This window comes from Rattus norvegicus, chromosome 1, assembly GCF_036323735.1.
Source record: "Rattus norvegicus strain BN/NHsdMcwi chromosome 1, GRCr8, whole genome shotgun sequence".
Taxonomy (NCBI): Eukaryota; Metazoa; Chordata; class Mammalia; order Rodentia; family Muridae; genus Rattus; species Rattus norvegicus.
In genome coordinates, this window is record NC_086019.1 from 207,657,958 (window position 1) to 207,681,228 (window position 23,271).

The window sequence follows — 23,271 nt, forward strand, 5'->3', positions numbered from 1 at the left end:
GTGTCTGGGCGCTTGCATGCCTAGAGATTATTACTGGATTTAGAGTCACTGCCTGAGTCCCAACAAGCCAGATTTCGCTGCTCATCCTTCATAAACCCCTTAAAAGTGCCGAGTTAAGGGGCCAGAGATATGGCTCAGTGGTTAAGAGAACTGCTGCTCTTGCAGAGGGCCCATGTCAGACAGATCACAACAACTTGTAACTCCAGCTCCAGAAGCTCCTACATCCCTCATGGGTCTCTACAGGCACCTTCCCCTCCCCCACTGCAGAGAGAGAGACAGAGACAGAGACAGAGACAGACAGAGACAGAGAGACAGAGACAGAGACAGGCAGAGAGCATACACTCACACAGACACATTTATACATAAATGAAATGGAAACAAACTTTTTTTCAAAAAGACACAACTTAATAAACAGAAAGGGAGCAATTTCTCCACCATGGCCACATTGGGAAGAGAGATAGTGGGATCCAGCAATCCTCTGTCCCAAGTTCCTCTTCTGAGCACTAGCATGAGGTTAAGGTTACAGAGCTCAGATGTGCATAACTGAGCAGCCCTGATCGAGGTATGGATCCTTGGTCCACCGTCATTTCAGTCCCCAAAATCTTTCCTACTATGTCCTTTGACAAGCTGTAAATCTTTCTTCGGGTGACAGAGCCCTCTCCCAATTGTTCCAGCATGCCCACCTTTTCTTCTCCCAGCATATTTCTGGGGGAATCCTAATTTCTTGGGGTCCATTGTCTTAACAGTCTGATAGCCAAAGAGAGGGGCAGGCAGGTTGGTTCCTCCCAGGCAGCCCACTAAGAGGCATCCTTCGGGCTGGTGCTCGACTGCGTTCTGACAGTGTGACATATTTACAAATACGGCTTTCAATTCCCCTTTTTCTCAACAAATCAGAACCAATCTCTTGCCAATACAACGTTTGGAACTTCCTGTCTTAGTACAAATATTGAGTTGTGACAAAATAGTTGTCAAAGCTAACGTCAGGAAGAGATTGTTTTGGCTCCTGGTTAAGGCTCCTGCTGAGAAGGCGAGGCAGCAGGGAGGTGAGGCAGTGGTCACTTCACAGTCAGCACAGAGGGATGCTGGCGCTCAGTGATTTCTCTTTCTTCTTTCATGCAGCCTGGGTCCAAGCCCGTGGAATGGAACCTTGTTTTTGTCCTTGCTGCTTGTGTGCCTGGTGTCATAGATAGGAAATTACTATTTAACACAAGGTCACTGGTGCCTATTTCCTTTCTTTCCTTCTTTGCTTCTTTCTTCCTTAAGAATTTCATCTTGGCTGTCCTGAAACTTGCTCCATAGATGAGTCTGGCCTTGAACTCAGAGTTGTGCCTGCCTCTGCCTGCCAAGAAGGCATACACCACCATGCCCAGCTAAGGGTTTAGCTCTTACCTTCGGATTTAGGACTCATTCTTTAAGATTTTCTTTTATCTAGTTAATTTTTAACTGTTTTACGTGTATAGATGTTTAGTCTGCATGCCTCATGTGTGCCAATGGGAGCACTGAGGGCTTCAGATCCCCTGGAACTGGAGTTGCATGTGGTTGTGAGCTGCTGGGTGAACACTAGAAACTGAATACAGGTTCCCTTGAAGAGCAGCCAGTGCTTGAGTCATGGCTCTAGCCCCAGGTCTCATTTTGATCATAATGTTGGCAGGTATGACACTGGATAAATTGATCTTTGCTTTTCTGGGTACAAAGATAGCTATACCAGAGCTGTGTTAAAAAGAAGACCACTCCTTCCCCCACTGAACTGTCTTGTCCTCTCATTTAAAACCAAAGATCTGTTTCGAGAATTTCAATTCTATTTATTCCATTGATCCCCATTGCTATTGTGCTGGTTAGTTTTTTGCTTTGTTTGTTGTTGTTGTTGTTTCTGTTTTTGTCAACCTGGCACAAGCTGGTATCACCTGGGAAGAGGGAGCCTCAATTGAGGAAGGGCCTCCATCGAGTTGGCCTGTGGACAAGTCTTGGGAGGGTTCAGATAGTGGATGGTGTCACCCCTGAGTGAGCTGTCCTGGATTGTCTAAAATAGCAAATGAGGGAACCGAGGAGGAGCAAGTCAATAAGCAGCATCCCTCCATGGCCTCTGCTTCGGTCCCTGTCTTGGTTTTCCACAATGATGAACTGTGATTGGTATGCATAAGCCAAATAAATTATTTCCTCCTGGTGCTGGAGAGTTCTATGTCAACTGACTAAAGTCAGCCGAGAGAGGGGAACCTCAATTTTAAAAATGCCTCCAAAAATGAAACAGAAAAAAGGAGATAAAATTAGGTTTCCACAAGATAGGTAAGCCCATGAGGCATTGTCTTAATTAGTGATTGGTGAGGGAGGGGCCAGCCCATTGTGGGTGATGCTAGCCCTAGGGTTCTATAAAAAAGCAGGCTGAGCAAGCTGTGGTGAGCAAGACAGTAAGCAGCACCCCTCCATGGCCTCTGCATCAGCTCCGGCCTCCAGGCTCCTGCCCTGTTTTGATTCCTGTTCTAACCGCATTCGGTGATTAACAATTGTATGGAAGTGTAAGCCAAATAAACACCTTCCTCCCTAAGTTGCTTTGGTCATGGGGTTTCATCGCAGCAGTAGCAACCCTAATTAAAACACTCCCCCAATTACTTTCGGTCCTGGTATTTATCACAGCAGGAGGAAGCAGACTAAAATAGCTATCCTTATGCTGCTCCTCTGTCTCTCCCACCTCCCCTTTTGGAGACAAGGTCCCATATAGACGAGACTGGCTTTGAACTCCCGACTCTCCTGCCCTCACCCTTTAAATGCTAGAAGTACAGCCATGTTCTACCATCCCTGACTTTAGAACTATACTCTCCTGACTACTCTTGCTCTGTAGTGTGAATCAAGAAGTATAAACCCTCCATCTTTCAATCTTTTTCAAAATCATTTTGGCTATCCTTAGTCCTTTGCCTTTCTCTGTGAATTTAGGATCAAGTCTTGCAAGATGGTTCAGTGGCTAAAGGAGCTTGTGGCCAAGCTTGGTGACTTCAGTTCAATCCCTAGGACCCGACATGGTGGAAGCAGAGACTCTAGTTGTACTCTGACTTACACACACATGCTATAGCATGCACATGTGCACACACACAGAGAGAGAGAGAGAGAGAAAGAATAAATAAATAAAATGTATTTTTTAATTGAATTGAATTTAGAATTAGCATAAACAGCCAGACAACTTCTGAAGTGTTAGGACCTGAATGATAATTTTGTCTTTGGCTTGTGAAGGTCAGATCCTCTCAAATATGGTTAGATACTTGGTTTCTTCCAAGTCTGCAAGTCTCACACATCAAGACTTTATCCCTTGATGTTTTGTTCTTTCTGCTCCTTTTCTAAATGAGATCATCATTTAGACTCCATTTTGGATTATTTACTACTGGTCTATAGAAATGCGTTTTGTCTTTTGCATACTGATTTTTTTTATCTGCCACATTGTTAAACACGTTTACTCATACAACTGTTCATTGCCTTGTCTCATTCCTGTGCTGAAAATACCTGACAAGGTGACGTAAAGAAGAAAAGATTTATTTAGGCTCCCAGTTCAAGGGTATAGTTCATAACAATAGGGAAAGCAGCTTGTTACATAACACCCAGGATCAGGAAGCAGAGATAAACTACTGGCCTTCTGCTCACTTTTCTGATTTTTATTCAGTATAGATCCCAAGTCCATGGAATGGTGCCGCTCACACTTAGGGTGGGCTTTCCCTCTTCAGTCAACCCAGTCTAGAAACTCCCTCACAACATGCCTGTCTCACAGGAGATTTTAAATATTTACCAGCATCCAATCCCGAACGGCATTTTTCCTTCTTGCCGGATCATCCTTCCCAGAACCCTGGGGAGAAATGCCAAGACTGTCTTGTTCACTTCATCTTGTTTTGCCTGGATTTTGTGGGTGAGGAGCCTTCAGTCTTCCTCGAGAAGACATAGGTACAGGACTTGTATGAATCTTCAGTCTTTCCTCAGGTCTGGAGGACAGATCCCCTTCTATTGCTGTTGAATGAAGTATTTTATCAGGAGAGTTGTGGCGCTTGGAAAGTAGAGAACTGCATTTCCTATGACTGTGGAGATGCTCACAAGAGTTTTCTCTGGCACTGCTCGGCTGTTTTTGGATGCTGAGATCTTTCAGTACACAGCTGTCTTGCTCCCTGACCTGCATATGAATTTCTAGCAAGCAGAAGTAATGGCAGCGGCCAACCTCTTTGCTTGAGCAAGCCCTACATAAGTAGCCCAGTTTGGGTAGTCTTCACAAATTTTAGGAAACTAAGAAACAAGAGTGGTTCTGCAACAAAATCCCCTACCTCCTGCCAAATGCACACAGCAGGACTCCTCTGTGGAGTGAGTCACAGGACTCTGGGACTGGGCCAAAAAGGGCTTGACCTTGACTTTCCCACAGACCAGGCCCTGCTGTAAGTGACAAGGACATATTGCCCTTATGCACTTAGAGACTCTCTGCAGCAACTCTGTCACACTTGGGGACACTGAGAAGCCAGTACAAAGTCATACAGTCAGGAGAATTTTGAGACAAGCCCTGGCTATGAAGACCTGTTCTTCCCACTTTCCTGGTGGACAAGGGAAAGCAAAGAGAAACCTCCTATCCTGGGCTTGGGCTTCCTCCCCCATTCCTTAACACAGCACATCTGCCTCCATCACTGGTTTCTTGGAACCCAGAAAGCTCAGGCCGAGCTAACCACAGAGGACAATTTCTGATGCACTCTTGGGTGCACATTGGGTAGGACACATGTCCTACCAAGTGGGCCTCTTTGTTCCCCCCATGACCTCATAAGGCCAGACTGGCAGGATGTTAGGCAAGGCACTTAAGATGTGGTACTCACAGGTGCAGGTCCTGAAAGGCAGTCCCACATACTCTTGCAACCAACCAGCCATCTCAGCAAGTCTCCTGGAACCTATGAGATTGTTCCCTACACCAACCCCTTCAATCGGAACAGAATGCAGCCTAAGTCTGCCTTCCACCTAACTCAGACCTGCCTGGCCTTCTTCAGTCTATATCTGTTCCTGGTTCAAAAGCTTCCTTTTTTTGTACCTCGCCCTTTTCACAAGGCTTTTCAGGTGTGAGAGTCTGGAGCCATCTTAGCTCCTCTAAGACACATAGTGCAGGTCTAATAAATGTGTTCCTATTTCCTGGGAAGATGCAACATAAACATCCATTCACTCCAGATAGGGAACTGACAATAGACCAGAGAAAGATCTTACCAAAGCCCAACTTGGTAAACCAATCAGTTGATTTGGGCTATTTCAGGAGTATGGACGAGGGGTTACTTACAGCATCAGAGACAACTCAAAGGGAGCTATATCACCAAAAACTTCAGCATAGGTGATGGTTCACAAAAGCTGGAACCCTGGAGAAAGGCACTTGAATAGGTCAAAGCATTGTCTGTCCTCCTAATTATTTATCTTTAGAGAGGAAGGGCCTTGTAAGTTTCAGGAACATCTGAAACTTGTTAGTTGTTCATTTCCTAAGTCTTAATACCTTCCCTCCAGAAAGGAATGTTTTAATTTGGAGGAAAACTGCTTTACAAAAAATTCCCCACCATGATTGGTCAAACATCTTGGAAATTCTCTCCTTGGCACGTATGTGACCAGAGCCTAAGGGCCTCAAAGAGAGTAGTAGCCTTGGCTCCTAGGCTGTCCATAGCACTAGGAGCAGTTCTGGGAACACAATGGCATCCACTAAAACCCAGATGTTTCACACTGTACATAGACAAAACAGCTGGCCCTGCATGACCTTCAATGTGTAATCCCACTTTAGGCATGAGGCATCCCCATCACTAGAGACAGTGGAGAGCTGATGAGAAAATAGGTGCCCATCTCTGCACATGCAAGAATTATTCTTGTCCCCCTTTTAATAAAAAGAATAATAAAGAATCCTCAGAGACTCCCTCCTGGGGACTCAAATGGCTTTTATTGTGATATTACTCCAGCATTGGTAGCTTGAGTTACTGTTATTGTGACACCACGTCAGCCTCCAGGAACCATAAATCCTTTACTATACCAGCAGCTATACCAGCCTGAAGCCAAATGTACAAATTAACTCAAGAAACCTACTAGCCTAGCAGAGTAGAGAGAGTAACTCCACCCGGGAAGCTACTGGCCAATCATCAGGTTTACATGTATATTATACAAAGTTCCAAATTCGTTCTTTAGACTACTGGGCATGGTGTCCTGAACACCTATAGTCTCAGCACTTAAGAAGCAGGGGTAGGCAGAGCCCTGTGAGTTCCAGGAGGCAGGGCTACATAGTGAGATATTCTGTCTGTCTGTCTGTCTGTCTGTCTCTCTCTCTCTCTCTATATATATATATATATACACATTCCTTTGTAATATATTCCTCTGTTTTACATATATTCATTTCTTTTACATATATATGTATTCCTTTTGAACATATTTCCAGTGCCTGTAGCCAGAGGGGTGCCAGATGTGATTCCCATAGGGAACATGTCCTTAACTGCCCAAAGATTTAAGAACATGGAGTGAACTGGAAAAGGCTGCGTCTTGAGAACTGGCCTTTCTGTGGTTCCCAGTGAGTCCCTGCTGATGAAGAAGCCCCATTGCCTTCCAGCTTGGGGAAGGGAGTGCCAAGATTTCACAGGAATATTATCTATGGCGACAGCAGCCATTCCTCACCTGGGAAGGGAGCACCTCCACCCTCTGAATTTTTCCTCACTTCCTTATAATCCCAACTCTCAGGAAACCAGCCAGAGGATGGAGGATGGACTCTTGGAAGGCACAGCCAGAATGGCATGAATATTGTATTTGAAGGTGCCCCTGAGGGTTCTCCAGACACAAGACTGGCTAGAGACATTGGGTACACTATTGACCTTCCCAAACGCACTCTCCAGAACTGCAGCCAGGGACTCTGCAGAGATAGAGGATTAGCAATGCTACAAAGAATTCCATTCTAGACCTTCAAGTCCACGGAATTGCTGCCTGGGAGATCATTATAAACAAAACATGCTAACTTTCAAGACCTTTTGTCGAGACACCTCTACTAGAGAACCCTCTGGGAAAGTCCAAGGCAAGTACAGGAGGAAGTAAGTGGGGCTTCTTCGGGGAGGGGTGTGTGTGTGTGGGGGGGGTGCCATTCTCAGTCACGACCCAGGGACCTGCCCCGAGGGTTGGGAACCCTCAGGAAACCTGGAGGTTCATCCTGCGCAGGCACAGTGCACCCAGGCCCCAAGAACCAGCTGCACCGAGTTCCCGAACACTTACTCTGGGACTGAGGTGGCAGCACCCACCCAAGCACCCCTGGCCCGGGCACCCCGCAGGCGGGAGGCGGGGCCAGGGGCGGAGCGTCCTAGGGGCGGGGCCTCAGAGGGGCCGGACCTAGCGGTCTATAAAGAGTGAAGAGCTCGGCGCGCGCCCGGTCTGAGCGAGCGCGCCCTTGCTTCAAAGCGGTAGCGACTCTAGCGCCTCCGGCTAGGCCTCCAACCCTTCTCTACCCTACGTCTCAATAGCCGCACCGCAGTTCTCCGGCCCTCAAGCGACCCAGGCTATCTTCCAGTCCCGGACTCCGGTACTGCGTCCCCAGACCGCCCGCTCCAGGACCAACCCAAGCTCCGCAGGCCGCGCGCCGCCATGGGGGTGGAAGGCTGCACCAAATGCATCAAATACCTGCTCTTCGTCTTCAATTTCGTCTTCTGGGTGAGCAGCCACTGGGGACGGGGCGCACCCCACGGCAGCCAGGCCGGGCAGCGCGCTAGGCCCAGCTGAGAAGGCGCAGCGCAACCGCGAAGTTGCGGCGCCACCTGTGGGCTCCGACCGCCGGTTGGGGTCCTGGCGCCCCTCGCCAGCGGGGTTAGGGCCGAGAGCTGAGCTTCCGGGCCTCCGCTCGAGGGGCTTCTGGGGCCGGGAAATCAGGCTCGCTCGCCTGTCCCCTCTGAGTGCTGGGAACTGGTGCAAGAGTCTGCGGGCTAGAGCCAGGTAATCAAGAGCCCTCAGCTGTGAAGGGGGTACTCGCACCCTCCTGAACGTTGTTTTGGGGACCATCCTGCTTCTCGAGCAGTGAGGGGGCTCGAGAAGGGCGGGATCTTGGCGCCCCGCCCCCATGAGCTCATCGTAGCCACCGCCCCTGAATAGGCGGCCTCGAAGTGGTGGGGGCACTCCATACTTGCCTTGGAGATATCAACCCCACTATTACACCACCCCTGCTTACCCTCTAGCTTGGTATTGCCACCCTGGGATGCTCGAGCTCCAGACCTAGAGGGCAGGGTGGCCCGGGCCGCGTGCTGCTGCTCACTGTGCCCCAGTTCCTAACCACCTCCACCCCCATCCCCCCAGCTGCCCCTCCTCCTTGTCTGTCGTCTCCTGCACAGATTACAGCCCCAGCCTGGCCCTTAAGATCCTGTGGAGTCTTTTGAAAGGAAGAGGGCATTCTGAGTTGGTGCAGGCCAGGGTGGTGCAATGATCTTGGGTCTGTACAAACCAGGGGCTTGGGATCTTTTCATATATACAGAATCTAAGCTGGGCTCTCCACTTTGGAAAGAGGTGCACACCCATGTGGTCATCTTGGAATGGAGACATGGGTATAGGAGGGTCTCCAAGTGTCCCTGGGTCCCGACTGTCTACATTGCTGCGAGTAACCATTGGTTACTTACATATGGGCTTCTTTCCATTTCCTGACTAGGTTGGGAATGGGGAGTCTTAACAGACCTGCCAGCGGGGACTTGAGTGGGCAGTGCTGGCCACTCCTCCGGACAGTGGTGCCACCCTCCCCACTGCAGTGCACAGACTGCTCTTCCCACCACCCTCCTTCCCAGAAAGAAATGAGGTTATGCCAAGGCAGTGTGTCTCTAAAGTTGAAGCTGGGAGGGCAAACTTGTAAGACAGCCCCTAGAGTGAGTGTGTAAGACAGGGGACACCTGTTTTCCATCGTGAACTGCTGACGATCCCAGGGGGGGTGTGGGTGGGGTGGAGGGTAATAAGATGTGAGGGATGGGCAGGGACTGGACTAAACTCAGCTGGAGCTATGTATGCTGCACGACTTGCTGCAGGGACCAGTCACAGTGACTCCAGGGAACACACTGAGGGGAGCAGCGTGGGTGATGGGGCTAAACTTGCTCTGCCCGGGCATGCCTTGGGCTCTTGACTGGGTAGCCATGTTGGATAGTGTTTGTCTACTCTGAACCATGCAAGGAGTTAAATGCACTCCCAAGAAGTGTTTTATCCACCTCCCCACCCCCGTTACACCTCAGATGTGGGATGTCAGGACCCTGCAAGATATTTCTTTTTTGGCCCACCCACCTTATCCAACTGGCAGAACCCCCTAGGCTCCCTGGAGTGCTGGGGCTGGGTGAGGTTGCTTGTTTCCCAGGCAGCTGGGGTGGAGTGCCAACATGTCCCTGGGGTACTCTCTATCAAGGCTCCAGGAAACGGTTCTAAAGCCTCTCCCTGCTCCCAGGGGCCTGCCTACTGACTGCAGAACAGCAAAAACTGTATCCTTTCACAATCCCATAGCCCTCTCCTCCCCACCCATGTTGGCCCCACAGTGAGTAGGATATGGTGCAGAGCCAGGCTACATCTGGTGAACACCACCCTGGCAGAGGAGCTCCTTCTGTGCCCCATGTAGCAAGGTCTGTCCTGTGACTATAGTTCCTGATGTCATGAAATTGAACCTTTGGGGAACCCCACCCCATCACTCTGGTCCATGGTCTTCACTTCTCCCCTCTAAAGTGAGAGTTCTTGGGGTCTCTGTCTCCTGGGATTGTGGGTAGACTAGCTAATGCACTCCAGAGTGGAACAAGGGGCTTGGCGCAGAGAAGGCTCAGGAAATGGATGCTGGGCACAGTATCCAAGAGGGAGTGGGGCCAAGAGAAGCTGAGCAATGAAGTAAGAAGTGCCTAGGGAGGGGGCTGAGAGGTCCTGTGGGCCTGTGGTGGGTATGGGGGCTAAGAGCTCTTATGTAGGGAGATTCGGTTGACAGTAAATGTTTCGATGGACACTTTTTAAAATTTCCAGTTTGAAGATTAAAGAGGTTTCTCTGTGGGAGGGGACATTCCAGGCACCCTTGCCTGCACACTCTCACTCCCACCAGTCCTCCTTGGGCTTGAGTTCAGAACCTACTCAGGGCCTGGCAGAGTTCTAGACTCCCAAGATATACCGGGCAGGTCACAAACCTGAAAAATGAGTGGTGTGCAGCAGAGACCATGTAAGATGCTCTTAGAAGTAGGGTAGTTACTTGTCCCTGAGACAGGTCTGGGGGTAAAGGGACCAGTCTCCTGACTCCGGCTGGGAATAGGGCAAGAGAGCAGGGGATGGTTTATCGCTCTGCCAGCCTATAGCTTGGGGTGGGTCTGTAGGAACTTTGTGTGATAATGTCTCCATAGGAGTAGTCAGTTAAGGGGAGGAGGCTGCCACCAATCTTCACTGTGTTCCCCCACAGAACTGGCTGCTCCTCCAGCCTAAGGCTGCTGGTGGCCCCCTTCCAGTAGCCTAGGCAGCCAGACCCACCACAAAAGGCTGATTACAGCCTCTTAACTGGCATTTAATTCTCCAGACTGAACATGACTGTCTGTCACCCAGCGGTCTGCTGCCTTCCTTCCGGCAGAGGGGCTCCAATCCTGTGGGCTCAGGGTAGAATGAGAACTTCCTGTGCCTAGGTTCACCAGTGGAAGAACAGACTTCCCCTCATTTCCCCAGGCTGTCTGCTGGCCTGGCTTTGGGAAAGACAATCATTGGGTTGGGCTGCCTGAGAGGGGGAAGTCTGGTTCATCCCTGGACTGGCTTCACAAAAGGACATCCGAGCAGTGGGGGGCACAGAGCTAGAGTAGAGAAGTGGGAAGCCCCCTGATATCCTCTACTCTGGTTTCCACACACTGCCCCCTCATAGTAAGAGCCCAGACCCCATTCTTTCTGGACCCTTCTGGCTTTCTCTCTGCACTTGCCTTCTAGCTCCGTCCTACCTCACACAGAGCTTCTGTGACGCTCTAGGGGCATACCAACAACTGCCAACCTTGATTCCTGCACCCAGAGCCCTGCCAAAGGGATTGGAACCTCGGTTGTAAAAGGCTTAGGGTCCAGCTGCCCTAGGGAGAGAACAGGAAATCACCCTTGTTCGTGGGAGAGGGTTCAGGTACCTATGGCCCTGACACCAGGGAATCAGGTAGGACATAGTGTGAGTGTTGGGTGGTCCTATAGGTACCCATTTTGTTCCTAGGACTGTTGCTAGAGAATTAGGTGTCCCGAGAAGTGGCCTTTGGTAACCTTCAACTGTTTAGTACTCTGACCTGGCACGCCAGTGACTGACTGTGACCCCTAGTACCTCCCCCACAAACACAAACATACACACACACACACACACACACACACACACACACACAAACGGGGGTGGGGGTGGAGAGAAAGAACACACTTCTAGATCCAGTCTAAGCTATTCTGCCTGGCTAGCTGCAGAGCATGGGTTATGCAAACTATTTGGGCTCTACCTTTGAGGGAACTGTTCACAAGGGGTTGGGCATCAAGCAGTTGGTGGTGGGCATCCTGGAGTGGCTGCCAAAGTAACTGCAAGGGGGTGTTGGGAGAGGGAGACTGCCTTCCTTCATGTGGAGTCTGGGGAGAGCTTCAGGGATGGGAGTGCAGGGGGTGCTTTAGAACCAGGACACCCATAGTTTTCTAGCCCCAAAGCACTGAGTTGGTAATCCAGGCCAAGAGCCTGGGAACCAGGCAATTTGGGCAGAAGATGCTGGGTAATAGGGCCCCCAAGGGTCCTGTGTTTCCCTTGCACTGTCTCACGGGTCACTCCATACACGATGTCAGCTTGGGTCATTAGCACTTTCTCAGGGTGGGTCTGTGGCGTCCTCTGTGACTTGTTTAGCTGTGCTTTCACCCGTGGTCAAGCATCAGTGTTGGCTCTGTACTGCAGCTAAGCAGTAAGGTCCCAATGGTATTTACAGATGTCTGGTGTGGCTGGGTGCGGAAATGAGGAAGCTCAGGCCACCTGTCCTCCTGAAGCCCATCCCTGAGCTCTGGAGTGGGACCTTGTGTTGCAAGGGCTTGTGGAGTGTGACAAACACATACTGTGGAGTGTGACAGGCATATACTATCACTGCCGTCCACCCACTAGTGTTCATTCACCTCACAACTCTTTTTGTCTGTTTTCAAGGCAGAGCTTTTCTGGCCATCCTGGAACTCTCTGTAGACCAGGCTAGCCTCAAACACAAGAGATCGCCTGCCTCCACCTCTGCCTCTGCCTCTGCCTCTGCCTCTGCCTCTGCCTCTGCCTCTGCCTCTGCCTCTGCCTCTGCCTCTGCCTCTGCCTCTGCCTCTGCCTCTGCCTCTGCCTCTGCCTCTGCCTCCTCTCTGCCCCTTTCTGCCCCTGCCCCTGCCTCTGCCTCTGCCACTGTTTCTGCCTCTGCCTCTGCCACTGTTTCTGCCTCTGCCTCTGCCTCCTCTCTGCCCCTGCCCCTGCCCCTGCCCCTGCCCCTGCCCCTGCCCCTGCCCCTGCCCCTGCCCCTGCCCCTGCCTCTGCCTCTGCCTCTGCCTCCCAAGTGCCGGGATTAAAGGTACTGTGCCACCATCACCTGGACTCTCATTACTTTTCATGGCTAAAAGTCCTCATCCTAGGGGAATGGCCTGGCCTTTGCCCCAGGAAACAGTCTTCTCCTGTACTCTGGAGACCATGATAACAGTTCATTCAGCTCTCCCAAAGTAACACTCTGCTGGACTGTTATCAGACCCGTTGCAGGTGATAAGGGAACTGAGGTTTTTAAGCAACTAGCTGCCGCTCGAGGAAGCAGTGGGATAGGGTAGAACTGCACTCCACTGTGCTGCCATGTTCCATAGTCAAAGTGGCCTGTAAAGCTGTGTCAGCCCCGCAGCCTGGCCTTGAGACAGAGGGTCCTGCCTAACCTGGGACAGACGGAAGCCTCTTGGTGCTGCTGGTGGTAATGCCAGAGCTATGTAGAGCTTCTGCCTACTCTCAGCCCCTGCCTCCCTTTGTATTTTTCTGGGTACCAGGCTTCCCTGGATCCTCTGCAGCACTCATCCTAGAGGAGGGCAGGTACAGGACAGGTGGGGAAGGTACTTCTAGCCTCCTTGCCTGAGAAGGAGCCGTGTAGTGTGGCACCATGTAGAGTGGCCCAGCCCAATCTCCTGTACCTCAAGACAGCAGTGTATTCTCCCGTGGCCATGCCTTAGCCCTTTCCACCACCACCCCCAGGCTATCAGTTGGGCCCCAGAGCTAGGCTTTTGCTTTACTGCCTATTTTTAGATGCTAGGACAGTGGCTTCCTGAGGCAAGGGGCCTTGTGAAAGGAACCATACTTCCTGGCCAAAGCAAGGATTCCTGCCTCTCTCTCTAGCTTCCTTCCTGAGCTTCCTTTGGTTGACTGCAAGTCTTTACCTCTCCTAGGAAGGCCTGAGTAAGATCCATTATCTCTCAGGGAAGAATCTGGCCTTGTCCCCATCGTCCATGCCCCAGACCAGGTCCTGAACTCCTGTGGTGCCTTGAACACATGAGATGAACATGCCAGGACCCCCGTTAAGGCAGCACCTAAGTTAGCCTCTTTACCTAACCAATGCCCCTAAAAACACTCTGAACCTCTTAACTCTGACTTATCCCAGTCGCCCAGGGAAGGCCTCTTGAGGCCACTGCCTTTGGTCTCCACAGCCTCTGCCATCACAGGAGAGGTTCCTGGAACCCCTTGGCACCTCCAAATTGCTTAGGTGGGCAGGCATTTTGTGGTACACCTTCCAGTTTGCATCACGTACCCAAAAGGCTTTGAGTAAGCCCCAACCCTCAGCCTTTGGTTTTTCTCTTGTGGCACGAAGGGTCACTTAAAGGAACAAGCTATTGTTACAGTGAGCTTTATGGAGCATTTTGGGGTATCTGGGTGAACATTCACACCTACCAAGCTGGTTTCAGGAGCCTTGTCCCTTCCTGGTGGGCTTCGTGTGGGTAGCAATGGGAAAGCTTCAGAGAAGCCCCTATCTGAGGTTGGGCCAAGGCTGGGCAGGGGGCAGCTAGCACAGAGTAGAACACTGTCCCAAGCCTGTTCCCTTTCAGTCACTTCTGGGAAACCACAAGCCCAGCTGGGCAGGGACCCAGCACGCTTGGCAGCTCCTCATCTTGTTAAAGTTTGAGTCTGTTATGGATTAGTCCTTAAGAAGGAGGAAGCAACATAATCCTGCATAGAGTCATGAATGCATCCTTTTGTGTCAGGGAAGGAACTCCAGGAACCTGGACATGCCACCTGGGTGCTTCCCACCCCCACCTCTAAGCAGAAGGCCTTTAGGCTACAGGAGCAGGTGGCAGAGCCACCTGGAGAAAGGAAGCTTTGGGCAGAGGTGTCTTAGGTCCCTGAGTGGGTTCTCGAAGACATCCCAGGTTCTGCTGTCGGTAAGAATCTTCACGGCTCACTTGCTCCTCAGCTCTATCGAGAGCTAAATACAGTGACATCATATTTAGCAGCCTGTGCGTATCACTTCCCCTGTTTACAAATGACGAGGAGGGTGGAGGAGTTGAGATGGATCTGTGATACCCTAGCTGGCATATGACACAGCCAGACGCTCAGACCATCCTTACCCTTACCTGGGGCTCCATCCAGTGGCACCCCTCCATTTTCCATGGACACCAGACTTCCTTATTTTCTTCTTTTAAACGGGTGTGAGTGTTGCCCGGATTTTGCAGATCATTCTGAACCTATGGTTCTAGAGACAAGATGTATATATATATATATATACCTGACTGCTACTAATCACTTGGACACCCCTATCCCCTTCTTGGGCCTGGGGAATGTAGTTTAGCAGAGCCACTGATCCAGGGACTGTGGAGTGGAGCAAGGGTGGGGTAAGTAGCTTTCTGAAGCTGTGCTTGACATATAATAGTCAACATTTACACTCCATGAAACTTAGCACCTTCAGGAGAGTATCCTGGGCTCTCTGTGGTCCCCCTTTATCCCATCTCACGGCAGAATTTCTGTTGGGTTATCACCGTACTATCTTGAACGAACTTTGAATTCTGCTTTCATCTGAGCAGGGTCAGAAGGCACCAGCTGCTTCATCTTCTATGTGCTCCTTTTATTCCCCATGATTGAACTGTCCTCCATGCTGTCTCACGGGCCATGAGATGGACCCAGGGTCTGCCCATTCACTGACCAGGGGACATATGGACTGCTCTAGGTCAGGCTGTAACAGGGAAACATTTGGGGGACATGCACACACGAGCATAAGACCTGAAGTGCAAGGCTGGCTGTGGTAAGTGGGAGGTGCCAGCTAACTTTCTCAGAGGCAGACTTCAGAAATGCTTGCCAATGCAGAAGCACCACTCCTCACCCCACCCGGGAGCACCGGTGGCAATTTGGGGTCAGTGGGTAGATTCGTAATCTCCTTGTGGCTCTTTAGTGCTTCATGATGTCAGGAGAGTAGTCTGAACCAGTGCTTGCATGCCCTCTGTGTGTGTGTGTGTGTGTGTGTGTGTGTGTGTGTGTGTGTGTGTGTGTACACATCTTATAAAACATGAGTGTGGTTTAGCTCTCTTACCATAGAGTTTTGGAAGTTCCTCATCTGTTTTGGTTATGTTAGTTACATTTGAAGCTGAGGTTTCTTTCCAGCCTCTTAGTCCTTGAAGACCCTTGTCCCACCTTCCTGGGCCCCTTACTTTTCCCAGCACTCCCTCTACCTCTCCCTAGAGCAGCAGGGTGAAGGGTCACTTTGCTGAAGGAAGTCATCCCAGTGCCTGACTTTCCTTCCCATTCAGCTCTGATTGCCCCTGGGACAATGGGGTGAGTGGCCAAGTCCCTATTCCCAGATGCCTTGCCTACCCCCACCCCAGTTTGGCCTCTCTTATGATTGACAGCCACAGATCCTTAGCTTTCTCTTTCTCTTTCTCTCTTTTTATTCAGGTCTGTCAGTTAAAGAATAAATCCCAGAGAGTTTTCTGGAGTCAACTCCCTGATCCCAACTCTTTTATAAAACCTGTCTGTAAGTGATGGCTTGGCCAGACACCCACATTAGCAGCCTTTGGGACTCAGCTGAACAGCATCTCTCACCCTGTTTTGCCCCCAGTTCACAGACAATATCCCCTTACCATTAGAGAAGCCAGAGTCAAGCATGGTTGTGTGCTCGACTGTTTTACAGGTAAGCCCACAGACTGAGGAAAGCAGGGTGACCCACCAGCTGCCCCTCAGCCTCTGTGGCTATCAGGGTTTGTCACCGCAGGGTCATGTTACCACCAAGGGAAGGATGAGGAACAGGTGTGCCTCCTGGTTCTCCTGCCCAGGTTCTCAGAAAGACCTCTGGACCAGTTCTTAAACAAAATAAGTGATGTTTCAAAGGAAGCCAGGTTACCAGGGCAACTCAGTCTTGTCACTGCCTCCTCAAGCCAGTTTAGGAGGAGTCTGGCACTGTGCTGCCTGTTGGAGCCTGTGCCATGCCCTACCCTCCTGCCTCTGTTGCCCAAGTTGATGGCTAGGCTCTTAAGGGTGTGTAGACAGAGCTGTCGCTGTAACGTGCTGGAAGGTCTGGGGATCCCCAGCATTACTAGGGCTGTTACACATGAAGGCACCGTCAGAGTCTCAGTCTTCATGCCATTTGTGGATTGGGCACAGGTGCTCAGTGTGACTTTGATTTTTATATTACACACTCTCTTCTCTTAGGCTCTGGTGGAGGTTGGGGGCTCATCCCTCTTGGATTGGAGTGTGAACATGGAATTAAACACCTAAAGAGGAGACTGAGAAACTGAGGAAGAAGGGCGCATGAATGGGGTAGGAGTAGAGGGCGATGGTAATCAGGAGAAAGTATCCCCCACCACAGCTTCCTCTTTGAGGGTTAAGCAGAGCACGAGATCCTAGGGTAGAAGAAGGTAGGTGAGTTCCATATGTCCTCTTTCCGGGACCATCCTGCTTGGGAATTTCCCCAGAACTTTCTTGAGCTTGTGCTCTGTCCTGAATCCCCACAGTGAAGAGCAGGTGCCCTTTCAGGCCCGGGTTCTGGTTTCTATTTGCTGTCTCTACTGGGGAGTGCCACTGACCCTTCCAGAAGAGAAGGCCTAGAAGTGGGGAAGAGATTGCTTCCCTTGGTCTGTTCTCACCGTGGGGCCTGGTGACATCACATGGTCACCCCTGTCCTCCTGGCAGGGAGACCTTGGTGTCTCTACCGCAGAGTTCTCAGTACCCTACCTGAAGCAGTCTCTACACAGTCTCAGGGCCGTTGGGACAGGGTACCAGGGGAGAGCCCGGCAGCATCCTGAGTGGCTAGGGCTCATTGTGGCCACTTCTCAGATAAAAATGTTGTACAGTTGGTCAATCTGGAACAGTAGGGGGAAAAATGTTTCCTGTTGATTTTGGAGACAAGGTTTCAATAGCCCAGGCTAGTCTCAAACTCACATGACCTTGAATTCCTGATCCTCCTGCTTTTACTTCTCAAGTGCCACCAAACCCAGTTTACGTGGTGCTAGCTTGAACCCAGGGCTCCCTACATGCCAAAGCCTCTTATCAACTGAGCCACGTTTTCTGCCCAAACCTCCTTGTTTGTGTCGTGCACTATTAGAGGTACACTTGAACTCTGTTCTAGAGTTACAATGAAAGGAGCTGGTGGGACCCAGAGCTCAGCGGCAGTGGCTCAGTGAGCAGACCCCATGGGGCCTGGTTGACGTCCGGCTCCACAACTGGAAGTGATGGCTTTATATGATAAGCATCGTAGGGTTCCATCGCCTCACAGCGCTCTGGCCTCTATATGACATTGTTCCTGATTTTTTTTTCCTAGCTGGCTGGAGGTGTGATCCTAGGTGTAGCTCTGTGGTTGCGCCATGATCCACAAACCACCAGCCTTCTCTACCTGGAACTGGGAGACAAACCAGCACCTAGCACCTTCTATGTGGGTGAGTAACAAAGAGACAGGGTCTAGTCACAAGTCCAGAACAGTCAGGGAGGGCTTCCAGGAAGAGGCTGATGAATCTGAATCTGGTGGGTGGGGCATTAGAACCCACAGTGGCCTAGGCCTAATATGAGCTGGAGAGGGAGGCTGCCTACAAGAGGAGAGTTGGGTTGGGTGTGGTGCTGCTGGGGACCCCACAGATCTGAGACTGGGCTAAACTGAAAGGAAGCAGCTGGGAAGGGCAGGGGCCTTGTAGGACCTTGCTTATTTTAACATGGACATTTCTAGTGAACCTTCCTGGGCAGGGTGGGGCTGGATGCCTGGGCTAGCAACAGCTGAGGCCCCAGGAGTCCTGAGTTGGGGAGGGCTGGAGACAGTGAATGACTCAGATACCCCATCACACCCCACCCCACCCCCACCAGCAGAGGCCAGACTGCTGCACCTGCCTTATTTGGCTGCCTGTGGGGGACTGAGCACCTCCCTCTCAAGTAGGAAGATAGCGGCTGTGCTATGCTGTCCTATGCTGTGGTCCACTATTCTGTGCTGAAGGAGGAAGCTTTCCTCCTTCCTCCCCCTGGAAGAGGGACCTGGTGTCCCGAGAACTGAAGAAGTATTTGGAGATGGTTTCACCCTTCTAAAGCTCTCACCTTCATCAGGGGTCTAATGTGGATCTTCCTCCTCCTCCTGTGGAGCCTAGAAGGGGCTGGGGAGACATGCTTGAGGCTGAGTGGGGACCAGGAGATCTGAAGTAATCAGCATTCTCCCTTTCCGCCTAAGTGCCCCAGAGCAGACAGGGCTTTGGTCACCACATGACTCGCTCTATTTCCTTCCTCCCTATACTCTGCCCACAGCTTCAGCGTGGGTAAAATGGACCGTGGTAGAGTCCAGACAATGTAGGCTGGGGCCAGAACCTGGTCTCCTTCGAGGAAGGCTGTGAGGGGTAGCAGTTTTCAGGCGTGGTTGTTAGTAGGAAAGGGCCCACACCAGCTATCCGTCCTTGGATCTGGTACCTTCAGAGGAGGAGGAGGATGCCCACTAGCTCATACAGACACTGGCTTGTTGTGTAGCAACTGATATGGGTCTCTTTACAAGGGAGATCTGGGCATCAGAGACAGACAAGGGGAAGGCTGTGTTCCCACTCTGCACTGGTATGGCAGGAGAGGCTGGGTACCCTGCAGAGCCCAGATAGGGTGGCCTAGGAAGCAGGTCTCTATCCTCATGTTCTCATAATAGTCTACTCCAGGCTCCAGTTCCAGAGCTGCTCAGCCACCTGCCCATCTGGGGTTATGGCCCCCTGGATACTGGATAAATAGTCTCAGGGACTACACTGTGTAGCAGGTTGGGTGCTGACAGCAAGGCCCATAGCCTATGGGTAGGAGCTACTCTGGCTGCTGTGTCCCTGGACAACCTGAATTGACTTTCTGGAGCTTCCTGCTGCCCCTGAACTGAGCTCCTCTAGGAGCAGATGTGGCCCTGAAAAAGGTGTCTTGTCCAGTGTTTAGGAGAGTGAGTTCAGGGCTTGCCTAACATCCCAGAAACCACCACATGGGCTTTAGGTGAGACATGCGTTAGGCCTAGGAAGTCCTGGGACAGTGCCTGTGTGTTGGGTGCCCGACTGTATGTATCCTCCTTTGAGACAGCCTACACCTCATCTTGAGGTTGGGGTTTCAGGGCTTGACAACAGGGACCTGGTTGAAGGTGCTCCGCCCATTGGGAGGCAAAGGTGAAACCAGTTTCTAGGCAACCTTGGTGGGAGGTTTCCCCTAGACCAGGCATGTTTAGTGAGGCCAGAGGATTTGGCCTGTTTCTAAGTCTGGCAGCAGGTCCAGGCCACGGTACTTTCTCCGCTGGTCTGGCCAGGCAGGGGACAATGGGTCTGACTCTGTACAAGGAAGCTTGGAGTGCCCTGCATTGTTGCCGTGGAGACTGGGGGATGGGCTGCTTCTACTGAGGAACCAAGAGATAGAGGGCTCATCAGAGACACAGTGTGCTTTCCCTCGGGGCTGAGGGGTACTGTGGCCACTGAGGCAGGGACATGGTCCAACTGGTGCCTCGTGGGCCACAGTGTTCCCCTGCAAACTCACAGCCCAGCCAGTGGCAGATGTTGGGTGCTCTGCTCAAACTATCCCTATCATTCTGTCAGCCCTCCAGCCACCCCCCCACAGGTTCCTGTCCTTAGAGTTAGGTGAGCAGAATGGTTATACAGCGTTCCTGAGATGAGGTGCCTGGAGTTGGTTACTGGCTTAGCTTACCCTTGACTTCACACTCATCCAGTATTGGGAGTCCTGGACATCGGGCCCCAACATCCACGACACTTCCCCATTTCATGCACTGAAGTGGGTAGTCTGCCTCAGCCCTCTACAGTGAGTGCCGAGGAGGGTTCCTGATCTCAGGTGCAGGTGGTGGGGGACTGGCTCCAGAGCAGAGCATACCTGTGAAATGGAGATTACCCGTGTTCTCTGGGCACTGAATTGCTGTTTTGTCCTCCAGTGGCAGTGGCGGCTCCTCTCACAGGACACTGAGGCACAAATGGCGCACATTGCTAACCTCTGCCTGTTGTGGTTGTGAGTCAGATCTTCCTATCTCAGGCAGTGGTGCATGCAGCCTGCTTACCCAGCTCTTCCCCTCCCCAGGCATCTACATTCTCATTGCTGTGGGAGCTGTGATGATGTTTGTAGGCTTCCTGGGGTGCTATGGGGCCATCCAGGAGTCCCAGTGCCTGCTGGGGACGGTGAGTAGAAAGGGCTGAAGGGCTGGGGAGCAGGGTTTCTGGCAACTTACGTGTCTTCCCCAAGGTTTTGGTTTTCCTGTTTGCTTGATTTCCATTGGGTCTGCATATGAATATATATCTTAGAAAAAGGGATTTCACTTTAGAAAAAAATAGACTCCAGAAGGGCATCTCACCCCTAAAGCCAGCCTTAGTGCTCCTGACCATACTAGCTACTGGAGAAGAAGCTGAAGCCCAGATAGATATGCCTTCTAGAGCCTGGTCAGCCTGGGAGGGAGGCCCTGACAGTATCGAAAGCAGGGGAAACGACTGAAGCACACTTCATAGTTTAACCTTTCCATGGCTGTAGGATAAAGGAGGTGAGGAAACTGAGGTCAGGGTTGCGGGGTGTTTTGCTGCATGTGCCTCAGTGAAGGCTGTGGACACTTGGACTTGTCAGCTGCATTTCTTACACCAGCCATATCCTGCAGAATAGGAAGCAGGGGGAGGCTGTGACAACTTGGCCATCTCAGTGGGGCTGTATCAGGCTCTATCTCTCAGTGGCTCTACGTGGCTCATTCTTAATCAGGCCATGGTTAGTGGATACAGCCAACCCCCTTGGCACATAGTTGTTGGTCACGTGGGCTAGGCCTGGGCTTGCTGGTCAAGGCTCTGACCTCTTCTTTCTCCTAGTTCTTCACTTGCCTTGTGATCCTGTTTGCCTGTGAGGTAGCTGCGGGCATCTGGGGCTTTGTAAACAAAGACCAGGTAAGCCAGATTCACTGGGGAGGGAGATATGCCCTCTGCTCTGAGCCCATAGGTTATCAGGTACTTTTTTTTAATTTCTGGGGCCCATTGGTGGGGGCAGGGTCTTGGGAGCTTAGTGGAAGAGGTGGCATGGGGCTGAGCACATGGGGGGTGGGATGAATACTCTTGGTGGTAGCCCCTTCGCTGCACGTGACCATGATTCTCCCCCAGATCGCCAAGGATGTGAAGCAGTTCTACGACCAGGCCCTTCAGCAGGCTGTGATGGATGATGATGCCAACAATGCCAAGGCAGTGGTGAAGACCTTCCATGAGACGGTACAGCTAAGCTGGAGCAGGAGGGCAGGTTGTGGGGTGTGTGGGGGCATGAGTCCCAGATCTCTGTAACAAGACCTGGGAAAGGTTCTCCTCTATGATTAGATTCCCCAGGTAGGAATCTAATGGGCCTCGTTTTCCCAGGGGTTTGGAGGAATGGGACTTGTGTGCAGGGTGACCAACCAGGCAGAAGGACAGACAGCTCCCAAGTGTATATTTTGGGGTGATGCTGTGCTGTGGGCTTGATCTTTCCCTTGACAGTGTTGTTCTTGGTCTCTGCAGCTCAACTGTTGTGGCTCCAATACGCTGACCACACTGACCACCACCGTGCTGAGGAACAGCCTGTGTCCCTCAAGCAGCAACTCATTCACTCAGCTTCTGAAGGTGGCGTGGAGTGGGGGTGGGCATCATATCCTGGGTGGTAGGTAGGGGAATGTGGCACGCCAGGAAGATCAGCACTCTGAACAGGCAGGACCTCTGAAAGGCCCATAGACCATCTCAATTAGTGGGATGCAGGGTCCTGACAGCCTGGGTTAACCCCTGCAATATCCTGAAAACCTGTTCTCTTGAGTAGTCCCTCAAACACTGGTACCCTAGGGTACTAGTGAGGTCAAAAACACTACCCCGTGATAGAGAAGGCCACAGGCAGCAGGTCCATGTGTTTTACATTTATTTACATGTGGAAGATAAGCTGTGGTGCCTAGGCCCCATCACTGAGTAGGGTGGTAGCTGTGACTTAGCCACTGACTGTTAACCACCGTCTTGCCATCCCTGCAGGAAGACTGCCATCAGAAAATCGATGAGCTCTTTTCTGGGAAGCTGTACCTCATTGGAATTGCAGCCATTGTGGTAGCTGTCATTATGGTAAGCACAGGGCCTCTGGTGGGTAGGCGGGCAGAAAGCATCCTTCCCAGGGTCTTAGGTGCTGACTGTGCCTCTCCCTCCTGCAGATCTTCGAGATGATTCTGAGCATGGTGCTGTGCTGTGGCATCCGGAACAGCTCCGTGTACTAAGGCCCTTCGCTTCGCACCAGAGGGTCCCTGGAATGACCAGAGGCCACCTTGGGGGCCATGGCCTGTGTATATACTATTTCTGTATTACTCTGCTACACTTAGCCTTTTTACTTTTGAGTCTTTTTTGTTCTGAACTTTTCCTGTCACCTTTTGGAGCCGACACCACACATAGGTGGCGTATGTGGGGACGTAGAGGTGGAGCTGGCCCTAGCTGGCAGGGCCCTGTACTTCTGGGACCCCTGGAGAGTTCTGCCTGCTGAGCCAAACCTCCTCCATAGCTACTTGTCCAGAGGCCACATAGCCAAGCTAGAAGGCCATGTCCACCCACTCTGCCCACTGTGGGTCACATCGCTCCCATCTTTTTAATCCTTGTCCCTTTCCTGCCTCCATTTCAAGAGCTGGGTTTGTAAGCACTCTTATGCCTTCAATGCACTTATTCTTTCTAACGTGTCACCTTCAACTGTAATTAAATCTTGAAACAGTCATTTAATAAAGGAGGAAAAAATCAGGCATGCTAATGGGACTGCCAGACCTCTTCCTGTGCCAGTGGTGTCAGAGACCTGGCTCGTCAGCTCTGAACTTTGCCAGGTACAGGGTGAGCAGGTCCAATAGAGCCTGTGGAACACAGTGGGTGGGGAGGGCTGGGACCCTG

The 23,271-nt window shown here is 51.4% G+C and overlaps 2 protein-coding genes across 3 annotated transcripts in view; one reads left to right on the forward strand and one right to left on the reverse strand.

Moving 5' to 3' along the window:
• The window catches only part of Ascl2 (achaete-scute family bHLH transcription factor 2), an 86,680-nt gene extending 79,511 nt beyond the window's left edge, over positions 1-7,169 (reverse strand). The window contains exon 1 of the mRNA XM_063280143.1: positions 3,770-7,169. The gene's annotated coding sequence lies outside the window, so the exon portion shown is untranslated. The remainder of the gene's footprint in view (positions 1-3,769) is intronic.
• A 147-nt stretch (positions 7,170-7,316) lies between these two features.
• Positions 7,317-23,137, forward strand: Cd81 (Cd81 molecule). 2 transcript variants are annotated; one of them, NM_013087.2, is made up of 8 exons: positions 7,340-7,653; positions 17,709-17,823; positions 20,453-20,550; positions 21,220-21,294; positions 21,505-21,609; positions 21,889-21,990; positions 22,384-22,470; positions 22,557-23,137. In NM_013087.2, exons 1-8 carry the CDS (start codon positions 7,588-7,590, stop codon positions 22,617-22,619), a joined length of 711 nt encoding a protein of 236 aa, NP_037219.2. In that variant the 5' UTR covers positions 7,340-7,587; the 3' UTR covers positions 22,620-23,137. The 2 variants fall into 2 exon arrangements, with proteins under 2 accessions (XP_063138178.1, NP_037219.2); XM_063282108.1 differs by having other exon boundaries at positions 7,317-7,653; positions 22,384-23,137.
• Positions 23,138-23,271: the final 134 nt, after the last annotated feature.